The sequence below is a fragment of the Otolemur garnettii genome, unplaced genomic scaffold (assembly GCF_000181295.1).
Source record: "Otolemur garnettii isolate 467f Iridium unplaced genomic scaffold, OtoGar3 scaffold00265, whole genome shotgun sequence".
Taxonomy (NCBI): domain Eukaryota; kingdom Metazoa; phylum Chordata; class Mammalia; order Primates; family Galagidae; genus Otolemur; species Otolemur garnettii.
In genome coordinates this window covers 1,095,742-1,112,247 of record NW_003852660.1, presented here as the reverse complement: position 1 = coordinate 1,112,247, position 16,506 = coordinate 1,095,742, and the positions used below count along the sequence as shown (strand labels likewise).

At 35.2% G+C, this 16,506-nt stretch overlaps 1 protein-coding gene across 5 annotated transcripts in view; it reads left to right on the top strand.

Moving 5' to 3' along the window:
- Positions 1 to 16,506, top strand: part of KCNT2 (potassium sodium-activated channel subfamily T member 2) — a 271,111-nt gene that overhangs the window by 61,888 nt on the left and 192,717 nt on the right. For 4 of the 5 annotated variants that reach the window (XR_002771293.1, XR_002771292.1, XM_012813477.1 and 1 more), the window contains exons 8-11: positions 7,040 to 7,220; positions 8,660 to 8,824; positions 11,223 to 11,359; positions 14,407 to 14,470. Coding sequence is in view for 3 of the 5 variants with exons in the window: in XM_012813477.1 (XP_012668931.1) it covers positions 7,040 to 7,220; positions 8,660 to 8,824; positions 11,223 to 11,359; positions 14,407 to 14,470 (547 nt within the window). In the remaining 2 variants the exon portion in view is untranslated. The remainder of the gene's footprint in view (positions 1 to 7,039; positions 7,221 to 8,659; positions 8,825 to 11,222; positions 11,360 to 14,406; positions 14,471 to 16,506) is intronic. The other variant, XM_023508709.1, reaches the window with a different exon arrangement.

Sequence of the window (16,506 nt, the reverse complement as noted above, 5' to 3'; positions counted from 1 at the left end):
ATTACTGTCTTCGGGACAGATAATAGATGAGTAGGGATGATAATATTAAACATCAAATGTAGAAAATTTTTTATCACTTCTTGGCCTTTTAGTTAAGATTAAGTGCAGATATTCGTGTAAAACTTTAGCTATCTAAGATGTGAACATACAGGTGCTATAGGAATTCAGAGGGAACACACTGAGGTTCAAGCAAAGCTTTATGAGAGAGATCACATTTGATCTAGGGTTTTAAAAACCAAGAATTATAATAGATATGGGTACAGAGGGTTTTCCATATAAAAGAAAGACTGGTCAAAGGTAAGCATATAGGAACAAGGGTTATACTAATATGTATATATGAGTATACTTATGTATACTTATGATAAGTAAAGAGTCCAAATAGTAAGTGAAGGGGAAATAAATGCAACAAAAGTTCAGGAAAAAGGAAAATTAGATCCAAATGCTGAAGTCGATAATTCTATATGTTATCAGATGTCTATTGCTGAATCACAAGGTACCCTCAACCCTAGTGGCTTAAAACAGCACAATTTGTTATTTTTACAATTCTGTCAGTGGTTGATAACAAAGGCAGTTTTTCTGCCAGTCTCAGCTTTGATTACTCTTTCAACTTCCAGTAATCCAATGAACTGAAAGAAACTGGAGGGTCTCATATCTGGCAGTTGGTGTTGCATGTCAAGTGGGGCATCTGGGCAAATTTCCACATGGCCTCTCATCCTCCACGGTAGACTGTATCTGCTTCTTCACAGGGTGGTGATCTCAGGGGTTCAAGAAAAAAAGCTGCAAGGTCTATTAAGGCTCAGGATCTGTAGCCACATGGTGTAACTCCCACCATATTTGTTGATCAAAGCCAGTCATTAGTGCAGATCAAATTCAATGACATGCAGACACAGACTTCACACTTTCATGTACAGCAAAATCATATTGCAAAAAGGATAGGAGCATAATTCACTGGTGCTACTACAATAATTGTTTATACCAAGAATTAAAGAGGATTCTTATAAGCAGTGAGAATCCAGTGGGTTTTTTTTTTTTTTTTGAGCCTGAAACTGACGTACCTAAGCTGTGTTTAAAAACATAAATATGGCCATTAGGTGTATGTTACAGTGCAAGAAGGGCAGACTAAAGCCCAGAAAACACAGTAGGAGACTTTTATGGCAGTTCAAGTCTAGAAAATATATATCTGAATTAGAAAAATACATTATAACTATTGTCAAACATTGGCTTTTAATGTATAGTCAAGCAAAATGTAATGATCTCTCAACATTTGAATCATTAAAAATGTGTTCATTATCTTCTTTTATGCTCATTGTATTTTCTAGTGAAGTATAAAAGGCATATATAAATTGTTTACATTATCAAATACATTTTATTTCAACTAACACAGCCAAATTTTATGCCACCAAAATATCTACTATTATGAAATTCTCTTTGGATATTTTTGTCTACATCTGAATATTCTTATGGTTAGTTTGGCAATACTGCACAGAGGCAGCTGAGAAAATACACAAATATAATCAGCTCATTGGTTTGAGTGTGCTTATGACCTGACAACTTGCAAAAATTCTTGAAGCTGAACCATTTTGGAGAACTGGAATAAAAGTAAATGAATAGGTAAATAAAATGGAAGAAACAAACAACAACAACAAAACAGTTTTTTGCTTCAGAATGGTAACACCCAACTTTCTCTTTGTCTCTCCCTTGATCCATCTACCTGAGTGCCTGCCAATCTACTTAATATATTCACTGTCTTTAACTTTAAGAACAGCCAACAATGATTAAGGACAGTTTGCTGTATAGGAAATACAACTTAGAAAAATAAGGAATTTACCTTAACACTCTATAAAATGAATTTCTAAAATTTTAATGGTAAATATTGCTTTATTTGTTCGTGGCTGTCATAATTGAGCTGTGTTTGTGCATAGAAGCCAGGGTAAAGGTCCAAAAGAGTACACTGCTTTTTTGACAGCTTTATAGAAGTATAATTACACACCATAAAATTTACTAATTTTGAGTGTAAATTCAAATACATTTTAAATGTATTTTCAGAGTTGTATAATTGTTACCACAATGCAGTTTTAGAACATTTCCATCACTGTATTCCTGCCATCAGTCTCTTAGAACCACTAGTCTGCTTTCTGTCTCTTTCCTCAATATTTTCTATAAACAGACTCACACAGTATATGGTCTTTGGCATCAGACTTCTCTCACTCAGCATGCTTTTGTAGTTTGCCCATGTTGTAATGTGTGTCAGTATTTTGTTCCTTTACTTAACTTTGTTTTTTGAATAGCATTCCATTATTATATTAGTCTGTTTGTGCTGCTGTAACAAAATACCTGGGCCTGGGTCATTTGAAAATAATAGAGATTTATCACAGTTCTAGAGACTGGGATGTCCAAGATCAAGGGGCCACAATTTGGTGTCTGTTGAGAACCTTGTCTCTGTGTCCAAGATAGCTCCTGTTGCTGTGTTCTCACAATGCAATAGAGCAAAAGGGGCCTATTAGTTCTCTCTACCCTTTCATAAGTTGCTAATCCTTATAAGGTTGTAGAGCCCTCATGAATTAATCATTTCCTAAAGGCTCATCTCTTAATGTTGCATTGTGGTTTTAAGTTTCAGTATAAATTTGGGAGGGGACACAAGTATTGGAACCACAGCGTTTCATCTCTGGCCACCAAAATTCATGTCCTTTTCACTTGAATTTCAGAGTCTTGTCTCAGCATCAGCTTCAAGGTCTAAGTTCAACATCTCATCTAAATATCATTTAAATCAGATGTGGGTGAGAAGCCTGAGGCAAATTATTTTCCAGCTGTGAGTCTATGAATTTGAACAAGTCATGTGCTTCCAAAATACAATGTTAGCACAGGTATAAGACAGATATTCTCATTCCAAGAGGGAGGAAAAGACAAGAAATATGTAGTATTTCTCAAGTAAGTTCAAAATCCAGTGAGGAAAACAACATTAAGTCCTGAGATTTGAGAGTAATCTTTGATTCCATGGCCTGACTTCCCTGGACACACTGGAGATGGGTTGGCTTTCAAGGTCCTGCGAAGCACCATCCTCATGTGCTTTCCTGGCATTCCCATAGTCTGCCTCCAAATCTCTCATACTGGCATTGTCTACTGGTATCTCTACGGTTATGGCAGTGGTTCTCAACCTGTGGGTTGCGATGCCTTTGTAACAATGAAAATACATTGTGGCATTCAGAAAGTTGAGAACCACTGAGTTTATGGGGCCTCAGGGGTGGCCTCACCTCTATGGCTCTACTAGGCATTGCCTTAATATGGTTTTTCCGCTGTGGCTTTAACACAATATGTTGGAACACCTTAATGAAACTCTCTGTGGGTCCTCAACCCTGTACAGCTTCTATATTGGGTTCTGAGGGTCTCCAAGGTATCTTTTGAAATCTAGGTGGAAGTAGACAGGTTTCATAGCTTGTGCATTCTGCACACCTGTTGAGTTATTACCAGATGGATGCTACCAAAGTTTACCACCTCTTTCCTATGGGGCAGCAGCCTTGAGTCACACCTGGGCCTGCTTTAACAGCCCCTGGGGTAGCCGAGGAGGGTTGCACCAGAATGCAGACTTGAGTTGGCCTTGTGTACTGAGCCTTGAGGTCCCAGGGATTCCTGGGTCTCTACATTGAAACCATTATTCCCTCAAGACCCTGGCATTCTGGGCCTGCCCATGAGAGTTGCAACCTGAAGGAGCTCTGAATGCCTTCCCGGTCACCCATCAATTGTCTTAATTAATAGCATCTGACTTCCTTTTAGCCATGCTAATCTCTTTATCAAATGATTGGTATTTTTGCTAATTTTTAGTTTTTGCAGTCTATCTGGGCTGAGACTTTTCCAAATTTTTAAGTTCTGCTTCTCTCTCAATTATAAATTTCATCTTAAATGCATTTCTTTCTTATGGCATTTACCATGAACAGTCAAGAGACACTATGCAGAAACTTAAATACTTAGCTTAGACATTTCTTCTGGCAAATTATCTGGTTCATCACTTAAATTCTGTGTTCCACGAAATACTAGGACTGTAGACTGAGCATAATTCAGCTACATTTCACCATGTTGTCACAAGGATGGCCTTTCTTCTAAGTTTCCAATGAGGTAGTCTTCATTTCTGTTTAAAAGCTCACCAGAATGACCACCACTGTCCGTATTTCTATGAACGTCATGTTTACTTTATGTCCAAGTCTTTTCCTACTGCTCTCTTTTTTTGTTGACCATTCTCCAGAATTGGTTTTAACACTCCATCCTGGGCAACCTAGACTTTTTCTGTCACACGCTCTCAAACACTTCCAGCCTCTATTCATTATCCAGGTATCCTTTATTCCGTTTACATTTTTAGTTATTTGTTATAGCAACATCTCACTTCCTACCAATTGTTGTATTAGTTTGTGCTGCTTTAACAAAATGCCCGAGGCTGAGCAATTTATAAACATCAGAATTTTTTCCCTCACATTTCTAGAGGCTGGGAAGTTCAAAATCGAGTTGCTGCAAACTCAGTGTCTGTCCGGGGCCTTCTCTCTGCCTCCAAGATGGTGCCCTGATGCTGTGAACTCACATGGCAAGAGGCAGAAGGGCAAAAAGAAGTCTGGCTAGTTCTCTTCAGCATTTTTATAAGGTTGCTAACCCCTTTCATGAGGGCTTAACCACAAGTTAAGGCTCACCTCTTAGTCATGTTGCATTGCAGATCTAACTTTCAGCTTGAATTTTGGAAAAGATGCAAACATTAAAGCCATACCAATCACAAGCTGATTTTTATGTTGCAGATCTTATACCGTCCTTTAATATTGCATAATGTATTTATTGTTCATAGTCTCACTTTGCCTTTTGTTGTTTGTTTGTTTAAGCTAGTAGCAGCACTATTTCTAATGTTATTCTAACAATTCTAATTGGAGGACTTCTCTAACAATTTCTTTTGCTCCCTTCATGACATCAATAGCTTTGTACAGATGACTGGTCTATGTAAGAACTCCTTGTGAGAGTCATTGGTGTTTTAGAACATTTTATGATGCTGTAATAGCACATATGAGATAGGTATTTTTTTTTAATAAATTATAGCTGTGTACATTAATGCTGTCATGGGGTACAGTGTGGTGTTTTTATATACAATTTGAAATATTTTCTTCAAGCTGGTTAACATAGCCTTCATGTCAGTTTCTTAGTTATTGTGTTAAGACATTTATATTTGACATTTAGAAAGATTCTCATGTACCCTTATAAGATGAACCATAGGTGTGATCTCATCAATTACCCTCCCTCCATCTATCCTTCCATCCTCCCCTCCCCTCCCTCTCCCCTTTCCCCATATTCTTAGGCTATAATTGGGTTATAGCTTTCCTATGAAAGCTATAAATTAGTTTCATAGTAGGGCTGAGTACATTGGATACTTTTTTCCCCATTCTTGAGATACTTTGCTATGAAGAATATTTTCTAGCTCCATCCATGTAAACATGAAGGAGGTAAAGTCTGCATCTTTCTTTATGGCTGCATAGTATTCCATGGTGTACATATACCACAATTTCTTGATCCATTCGTGGGTCGATGGGCACTTGGGCTTCTTCCATGACCTAGCAATTATGCATTGGGCTACAATAAACATTCTGGTACAAATATCTTTGTTGTAGTATGATTTTTGGTCCTCTGGATTTATTTTATTTTATTTTATTTTTATAGGTGTGTAAATAACTTTATTGGACAATATATGCAAGAATTTGTCACTTTTATTCTGATTCATTGGTTCAGTTGTCTGCCTTTCTGCCAGTAGAAAACAACTTTGATTATCATAGCTTTTTAATGTTTTGAAATCAGGAAGTATGGTGCCTATAACATTGTTTCTCCCTCTCTCTCCTTCTCTCTCTCTCTCACTATCTTTCTGAGAGGTCCTCTGGATTTATACCTAGTAGAGGAATTATAGGATCAAATGGGAGGTCTATTTTTAGTTCTCTAAGTGTTCTCCAGACGTCTTTCCAAAAGGAAAGTATTAGTTTGCATTCCCACCAGCAGTGTAGAAATGTTTCCCTTTCTCCACAACCATGCTAGCATCTGTGATTTTTGGACTTTGTGATATGGGCTAATCTCACTGGTGTTAGATGATATCTCAAAGTAGTTTTGATTTGCATTTCTTTTTTTTTTATTAAATCATAGTTGTGCACATTAATACTACCATGGGGTACAGTGTGTTGTTTCTGTATACAATTTGAAATACTTTCATCCAGTTGGTTAATATATCCTTCATGTCATTCTCAAAGTTGTTGTGTTAAGACATTTATATTCCACATTTAGAAAGATTCACATGTACCCTTATAGGATGAGTCATAGTTGTGATCCCAGCAATCACGCTCCCTCCACTCATCCTCCCGCCTCCCCTGCCCTCCCTCTCCCCTCTCCCCATATTCCTGGGCTAAAATTGAGTTATAGCTTTCCTATGATAGCTAAAAATTAATTTCATAATAGGGTTGAGTACATTGGATACTTTTTCTTCCATTCTTGAGATACTTTGCTAAGAATATTTTCCAGCTCCATCTGTGTAAACATGAAGGAGGTAAAATCTGAATCTTTCTTTATGGCTGCATAGTATTCCATGGTGTACATATACCACAATTTATTGATCTATTCATGGGTCGATGGGATTTCTGGTCTCTTTGATTTCTTTATGTACATTCAATGTCTTTTGTATCACCCATGAAATTCAGTCTATTCATTTTACATGTTATTCATTATACAATGTTATTTTTATATTATATTGTATTATGTTATATTATATTCAATGTTATTCATAACATTTTACATGTTATTAAAATATACTTTGTGTTATATTGGCAACTGTTTTTGGCTATTAATCAAAAAAAGATTAAATCTGGTTTTTGTAGAAAAAAAATAACCATATGTTCTGGAAAAAAAATAATATTGTAAAATATAAGATCCCCAAACAAGGGGATCAATTATAAAATTGGCTTGCAAAAGAATAATGATGAGAAATAATGTGTTCCATTAGAAAGATTTATTTATTTATTTATTTATTTATTTTTAGCATTTGTGGGATCCAGCATCTGGAACGAATAGGAAAGAAGCTGAATCTCTTTGACTCTCTTTATTTCTGCATTGTTACATTTTCTACTGTGGGCTTTGGGGATGTCACTCCTGAAACATGGTCCTCCAAGCTTTTCGTTGTTGCTATGATTTGTGTTGCCCTGGTGGTTCTCCCCATACAGGTAAACACAACTATCTTAAATTTTATAGAAATGTGCAAAGACTTATAAGACTGAACACTCTATGTTTAATGAGAAAAGCTGTTTGGCTTATTTATCTGACAAAAATATATTAGCACATGCTATTATATGTAATCATTTATGTAAATTATGTAGAAATGCTTTTTTATATTTTATTAGAAATGTTAAGTTTTTTTTTTTTATTTTCCTCCAGTTACAACTGGAGGAATAAGTTTACATCTTATTTCATTTCCTCAAGATTCTTTCTTTCAATATAAGGTATTTAAATACATTTTTATAGGATGTTATAGTTTATCTTTTTTTTTTTTTTTTCAGAGAGAGTTTCTCACTCCTCACTCTGTTATCAGGCTGGGGTGCAGTGGCCCTAACAGCTCACTGTAGCTTCGAAATCCTGGGCACAAGCAGTTCTGCCTCCATTTCTTAAGTAGCTGGATCTATAGGTGCATACCCCCAAAGCCTGGGAAATTTTTTATTTTTTATTGTAGAGAGGAGTTCTTGAACTGGTGGCCTCAAGCAATCCTGCCACTGTGGCTTCCCAAAGGTGGGACTACAGGCATAATCCACTGTGCCTGGCTTGGTAGTACAGTTTTTAATATATGACAGATCAAAGAAATACATTTGGGAAAGATTAATTTCTCTTGGTTCTTGAAAATAAACCTAAAAATCATACACTGCAATGAATAAAAATTGATTACTTATGTTAATCAACTAAAACAAAATCTGAACATGGTATATATTATGTAACATTTTAAGGAAGGAACAGGAAAGTTTCAAAGGGAGTGAGATATAAATGGAATGGAAATAAAGATAAGTAGATGTAATGAATCTCCAACCCTTTCCTATAAGGGGCCCTAGATGCCCATGTGTGGGTAGGTCAGAAACAGGTTGCCTGTTCCATTAAGCAACTTTAGCCACAGTGTCTCTAAATATACCTTGGGCCTTCTCTCTACCAGCCTATCATGCATGCCTTCCTTCCTAACATCCCTTTCTTACATCATCCCCTATCCTCAGATATTGTCTATTTTATAGCTACAATGTGGCCTTACTTACTATCTCTCTCACTGTGTGCTATGTGAGCAAAACTTGGCAGAGAATGTGAAGAAATAGTGATGAGGCTTTTCTCTTTCACTTAGTGCAGGACACATCATATTCTATGGATGTAAAGTGGAGGCTCTAATCTCTTACTGGCCTGTTGTGACATAATAGTAATAGCATGTTAATATGTTTCCTTTGAGACTCCAAGTTCCTGGGAGGGATTTGAAACCTCTGCCAAAGTCACACGAAAAGTCTGTTGTGGAAGGGAACATTGATACTTCAAATGTGAATGAGTTCCATCTGAAAAATTGAGTATACCTAATAAACAATAGATGTACTAAATTTTCATATCTAGTGTTTCTCATCACGTGTAAAATACCTTACAGTTTGAACAGTTGGCCTATTTGTGGATGGAGAGACAAAAGTCAGGTGGAAACTATAGTCGACATAGAGCTCAGACTGAAAAGCATGTTGTCCTGTGTGTCAGCTCCCTGAAGATTGATTTACTTATGGATTTTCTAAATGAATTCTATGCTCATCCAAGACTGCAGGTATGTTTGGCTTATATTACACTGGATCATACCTACTAACATATTGTCAAAGTCAATTAACTGAGGGTGCAGCCTGTTTCATGGAGAATTTTTATTTATATGCTCTGATTTAGAAAGAGTAAATGAAGAACTACAAATATAACCAGGAACACAGAAAAATTTCTTTGCTGAAGAAATTCTCAGTACTTTAAGTTTCCTTCTGGATCTACACTAAAAGACAGATGGAATTATGTTAATGCTATAGAGACAAAAATTTCTTTGAATTAAAGGATTGCTTTTTCTTCCTTGGGTAGAGATTAAATCACATTTTTTATGAAACAGTGCATTTTAAGATAAAATATAATGAAACAATGAAGAAACCATTCCATATCGTTTGCTCATTTGAATACTGCAGAATCTTATCAAGTATTGCTAATGGAAATGCAAAAATCTGGAAGTTTCATTTTTTCTTTTGTTTCCTGGAGTGTAAATAAGTCCTATTTATAGTAGCAATAAATGGCCAAAAATTGGACAATAACTAGCTGAATTGAGAACATGAGTTCAGAAAAATCTTTCCATCTGTCTATGCAGATAAAATCCTTGAATATTTCTTCCATTTGTCATGGTCCTGGGCCAATGTCAATTTAGGTAATCACTTTTTCTGCTTAATGCACTCAGTCCAGTCCAAAAAGCAAACTGCTATTTGAAGGTCTCATATTTCCTCAGTGCATTTGTGTGTCGAGAGTTGAATAATCCCAGAGACCAAGACAGTGCTCAGCATATTTAATTATTCCTCCCTAACAAAACGTAGAAACATTGATTTACGAGTAATTTGGAGACTTCTAAAAATAATATATTTTTGTATTTTAAAACACTACTTTATAAGTGATCTTTAAATTACAAAACATATTCTTTAATTTTCATATAAATTAATTGCATTTTTAGGAACTCTATTTCTAGGATTTTTGTTATTTATATTGAATAATTTACAGTTTACTCATTATAAGAAAAGCTATTTGGGGGAAAATTTTGATCCTATAGTAATTAATTAACTTTATCTGCCATCAATATAGAGAATTCTTAAAACTACCCAAATTCTCATTACATATATTTTAGAGTAATAGAGTGGTGAATGTTCACCAGAGAATTATACTTTTTTTTTTTTTTGCTGGGGATTCATTGAGGATACAAGATACCAGGTTGCACTGATTGCATTTGTTAGGTAAAGTCCCTCTTATAATTATGTCTTGCCCCCAAAAGGTGTGTCCCACATGGAGACCCCACCCACCTCCCTCCTTTCCTCTCTCTCTGCGCTCCCCACCCCCCATCCCTCACCGGGTACGAGGTCATTAATTGTCCTTATATCAAAATTGAGTACATAGGATTCATGTTTCTCCATTTTTTTGATGCTTTATTGAGAAGAATGTGTTCCACTTCCATCCAGGTTAATACAAAGGATGCAAAGTCTCCATCTTTTTAATGGCTGGGTAGTATTCCATGGTGTACTTATACTACAGCTTATTAATCCATTCCTGGGTTGGTGGGCATGTAGGCTGCTTCCACATTTTGGTGATTGTAAATTGAGCTGTGAAAAACAGTCTAGAGCATGTGTCCTTACGGTAAAAGGATATTTTTCTTACTGAGTAGATGCCTAGTAATGGGATTGCAGGATTAAATGGGAGGTAGCTTGGGTATTTGAGGGTTCTCCATACTTCCTTCCAAACAGGTTATATTAGTTTGCAGTCCCACCAGCAGTTTAAAACTCTCCAATTATACTTTTTATAGACGTTGTTTCAAACAATTTCACCACTGTGAATACTTTTGTATTTTTTCCAAATGAGTATAAAGTTTGAAATATTTTGATGTCAATTCTTTGATTTAATTTAATTTCTCAGCATTTCTAATGTTTTTATGATTCTTTACCCAGTCAACTGTTGATCAGAAATTGTTCAAAATTATCAGTTCATAATATTACCAAATGATATAAATCACTATCATAGGTTTGATTCTAGAACATCTTGAAGTATGAATTGATACTATGCTTTTTCTTCATATTCAATGTATATTTTAGGATCATCAGCCTGCAGTTATAACTAAAAACTTTACAATCTGGAAGTGTATGTCAAGTATAAGTACTGATAACCTTCCTTTTATGGTAATAAGGATGAAATAAGAATGAAATAAAGCAGGATGAATTTATTAATCTTTGAGCTTTTTTATGTCTTAGTTGTGTTTATAATAATGCAGTGTTAGTTAATATACATATGCCCAGGTGTTTCATGTGAATTTCTATGTATTAGCAAGAGTTTAATTCAATTTTATTATATTTCACAATTTTATTGGATATTTTATTTACCTATGTTGTATATAACATAAAATGTTAGTGTTTCTCTTTCATTGCCTGTTTTGTTTTGAATAGGATTATTATGTGGTGATTTTGTGTCCTACTGAAATGGATGTGCAAGTTCGTAGGGTGCTGCAGATTCCAATGTGGTCCCAAAGAGTTATCTACCTTCAAGGGTCAGCCCTTAAAGATCAAGACCTGCTGAGAGCAAAGTAGGTCTACCCGTCTCTTTTTCATCTTGCAGCATATAGTTTTCAGTGCTTTATTATCTTTTCTGTCCACCAAATTTTAGCAGTTTCAAGTGTTGCAAGATGTGTTTAGGTGTTTCTATACAGAATTTTACTCTAGTCACAATGTTGGTCAAACTGAAAGGTTAAATATATTATATAAAAATCAGTGTGTTCACTTTTCTTTCCCAGCCTTGTCTCAGGGCAAAGTTGTTTAACAGACCATGTCCACAGAACACAGTGTGTGTGGCATGGTATAATTATCTGGGTGGCGTCTGTGGCTCAGTGGGTAGGGTGCTGGCCCCATATAGTGAGAGTGGCCGGTTCAAACCCCACCCAGGCAAAACTGCAACAAAAAATAGCCAAGCACTATGGCGGGTGCCTGTAGTCCTAGCTACTCAGGAGGCTGAGGCAAGAGAATTGCCTAAGCCCAGGAGTTGGAGGTTGCTGTGAGCTGTGATGTGCCACGACACTCTACTGAGGGTGATAAAGTGAGATTCTGTCTCTAAAAAAATAAATAAATAAAAATAATTATCTTAAGCTGTCCGAGATGGATTGGGGGTATATAGAATGCTATTAGAATAGTCTCTTAATCCCTGGATACACTTTTTATTCCAGATATAAAAATCTTGGGAAAAACTTTACGTGAGACATCAAAGCAATGAGAGCCAAGGTTTAAATTTTCAAGAGTTTGTACTATGTACTGACCTGACAGCACTTATTTTGCCTAGAGGCAGAAACAGAAGAGTCCTGGGGGACAGAGGAAGCAGAAGGGTGGCAGGTCTTACCGTGCTGCCCTCTTCTTTTTGTGCATGTGGCAGCCAATTTGGCTTAAAGGTGACAAAGCCTTAAATATTTGTCACAGGTCATCAGGGTTATACCACATGAGCAGAGTGAGAGCATGGTTGGGCAGAGTGTGGACACCAGGGAATCAGGGTGCGTGCCAAACAACATCCTTAATTTCAAAAGCCTGAGGAAAGCCTTACCAGAAGTGGTTTTACTTGATATTTTCTGCTGTTTTTGAAGTTTCAAATATGTCTTCATGTTTATCCTTGAGTTGTCCTACATGCTCTTTTAGATTTTAAGGTTTCCTCCACTGAATTGTATAGAATAAGGGCTTTTTACTTGTCTGTTTGCTTTTCTTTGTTGAGTAAGTGTGTCTGAGTAGGGGTGTGTGTGTGTGAATGTTCTGTGTGTGTCTGTGTATGTGTCTGTGTATGTCTGTGTGTATAAGAGGGGATGCAAAAGAGAAAAGAAAAGTAAAATACTTTGTGGAACAGAATATCAGATTCCTTTTTGCTTCTCAATCCTGCAGATGATGACTAGGTGTCTAGTCAGGAAACCTGCTATTACTTTTCATTTATATATAATGAAATCGGTTTAACTGAGTACTTTTTCAATATTTTAACTTCTGAATCCCCCCAAAAAAGTCACTAGATAGAAAGTATCAGGATATAATGCGTGATAATGTAATTAAAATGAAGTTATTTTTTGGTGGAGTAATATACTTTATATTTGTCATTGTTGTATATATGACAGACAGTTCTATATGTCATCAGATTTTTCCTAGCCCTTCCAGTAAACCCTCGCTTTAGATCTTTCCTGTTTGCTAACTGTACCAAGAGGAATAGTTACTTAGACACTGATATAATCTCAATCATCTTGTTATGCTTAATTTACTACATACGAGTTATGTTCTTCACAAAATAAGCATGGATAATGCCCATATTGTATTCAATATGAATTCATGTAATAATGGAAACTTTTTTGCTACCTAAGAAATTAATCTGTGTTATTAGTATTAGCTATTAGTATCTAACCTAGATACTATTTAGGATTAACAAAACTAATTTATAGTTGTGTTAATAGTAATAAAATGATTTCTTAGCAAAAGCAATCACATTTGCAAGAAGTATTCCTCCATTGGAATAAAAAAGGAAGGGCATGGAGAGGTAGCCAACTGGTAGTAAAAATCTGGGTTAAGAATGAAGTTAGAATTGACAGAGTGTCCATTTTTATGTTCATTTCTAATCCTAACTTCACATAAAAGATATGGGATTTAATATTAACTAATACATTCTTCAACGCAATTCCCCATGCAAGGGATAAGGAATAGGATTCTCCAAACAAGTTCCAAAGGTCAGTTGCATGTGTTTTGAATTGCTCTGTTGAAAATGATGTTTAGAGAATGTTATTCGATACTCATATTTTCTTAGTAACCATGGCACAACATTTTTCCAGAACTGTTTGGTTTGGTCTAATTTCACAGACTTTTATCTTTCTTCTCCATAGAAAATATTTTTTTTGGACAAGACGTGTTTTATAATAGTGAACCACAGAGATAAATCATTCCTTGTTGTGAGAATAAACATTCTTACACTTTTAGAACATTATGTATCAAACACTAAAATGTACTGTTTCTTTATCACTAAATTTAAAAATTGTTGAACCTGAGCATGAAGGGAAAAGGTTTAGAAAAAGATGATGAATCACCTCCCAGAAATATAAACGTACAGTAGAGTTTAACTTATAAATACCAAGCACCTCTTTTCCATTTCTTAGTTTAATTGAGATGTTAAAGTTGAAATGTTATTGGGTGGTGCCTGTGGCTCAAAGAAGTAAAGTGCTGGCCCCATCTGCTGGTGGGAGTTTCAAATCCAGCCCTGGCCAAAAAAAAAAAAAAAAGTTAAAATGTTATTAATCATCAAATAAAGGCCACTGCCATTCCCTTAATTTATTTGAAGCATACATATTAAAACATATATAATCAGAAAAAGTGAATGAAGTTTGGTTTGTTTTCTACTCTGTCCTGAATTCTTGTTATATAGACAACCCAACAGTAACTTTTTTTGTTCAGAGTCAAATGCAGTCATGATCTACTAGAAATTCAACTTTCATTTAAGTTTAAGGATACCCATGGTCTACATGTACATTTTGTGCAAAATATGGACTAAGCCTTGGAATTCTGTTTTTTTCATACATATACAGATATTTTAGTGTGTGCTTATTTTTGTTTTTCTCTCTGTATTTAGAATGGATGATGCTGAAGCCTGTTTTATTCTGAGCAGCCGTTGTGAAGTGGATAGGACATCATCTGTAAGTTTCTAAAATCTCCTGTAGTGAATTGGGCTTTCCACTGTAGAAATTTTTTTGATATGGTTTTATAAAATCTGCCAACATTCAAAATTGGTCACCTTAAACTTTTACTAAAGTAAAACAAATGATACTTAGTGATCTTTGCCATAACATAAGAATGATTGTGTCAATAAAGGTGTTGAAAAATTGTCTAATTTGCTGGTGATCAAAATGAAAAAAGCAGAACTATACCATTTTTTTATTAAATATGTCCTATGATATTTAATTTTGTGAAAGTGGCCTCAATTTTTTCCAGTCTAAAACAAGGCAGATGGATCAGGCAGCCAACATTAGAATCAATTGGAGAATTTAAAAAAAGATACGCTTTTGTGAATTTTCTGTTCAAAATCTGTGTATTTTAGAAAAATCCCCAGGTGATTCTGAAACATATCTCTGTTTGGCAACCTTTGATTTATACTACATGTGATCTCTAAATGTATTTTTTTAAATCTAAAGTTTAATTAAACTTTAGCTAAAGTAAATAGCATAAATTACTAAACTATAAATCTATTTTTTAAAGAAGCATATTTTAATTTTCTTATTTAAATAAATTGTTTTATATTTTTATGTTGAATAAGTCTTATTACCTTCTATTTTTAGAAGCCAGTGAGTCCGTTTCTAGCCATATCTGGGGTACTTGAACAAATGAGAACACGTGGTGCCTTCTGTAAGTGTGAACTGGGAAGAAGGCTAAATGTGCATAGGCCTTTCAAGTCCATGCTTTGTCCTTTTCTGGAGCATGTAATGTTTTGCTACATTAATTTAGGACTGAAAGTCCTAAATATGGCAGTCTTCATCTCAGCCTCATTCTAATTTACTTAAACTCCTTATTCATTGTAAAAAATTTTGAACCAACTGTTTCATCCTTCATTTGGAGAGGGCTGGTATGAGTTGAATTGTGTCCCTAAAAAATTTTACATGTTGAAATTGTAACCTAAAGTACCTCAGAATGCAAATTTATGTGGAGATAGAGGTAGTTGAGTTGTAATGAGGTTATTAGGGTGAGCTGTAATCCAAATTTTACAAATTCTTGTAAAAAGGAAGCATTTAGAGACAGACATGTATACAGGGATAATTCCATGTGAACACAAAGACCGTTATTGACAAGCCACAAAAGAGGCCTGGAAATGATCTTGGAAAGACCCAACTTTGACATCTTGATTTCATATCTCTTAGGCTACAGAACAAACCATCCATTTAGTGATACTCTGTTAGAGCACAAAACTTTAAAAGAGGGGCACACAGCAAACCAATGAGTGGAATACTTATAAAATATTTCTTTTTATCATATACATTTAGAAAAATTTTATCTGCTCCTCTGCTTTCCTACAATTCTACCTTAATTCTGACTAGTTCCTCCTCAGTTCAGTTAAACATGATTTCAGTAGTTTATTAGGAGCTCCAAACACATATACTGAAGAAATGGTTTCACACTGAACGTCATCTTGTGTTTCTGTAATTATTTGACTTATGTAATTGTGAATCTTCTGCTTCTTGAGTGGTAATTCAGTTTTAAAATACTTGTAGTTTTCTAGTATGTGCAACAAAGGACGTATAATCATTAGGCAGTAAATACATATTTCTTTTAGAGTGCCCCTTATAATGAGAATGTGGAATATTTTAATTGAAACGATTGCATTTTATTCCTCATTGAACTCTTAGTAACAGACAGGAGATGACTAAAAAGATTTATACCTGCAAGGACAAAGGGTTTGGTAAATGACACAACACTAAGAGAATTTTGTAAGCTGGAAACCAGATGGATGAGTGGCAACTGACTTAACGAGGAAGAAAGTTAAATTTTAAGTTGAGACAAGAAACAAATTAGAAACAGGCTGCTTTTTGCAACAGAACTTCAAGAGTCTCAGAAAATAGAGGCACCAGATGCTTTGAAAGTAAGGTTATATGTAGGACTAAATATACGAATGGTGGCTAAAAGTCTATAAAAAAAAGCAGATTCCCTGAACCCCTCCACATATTAATCCATTGCTGATTAC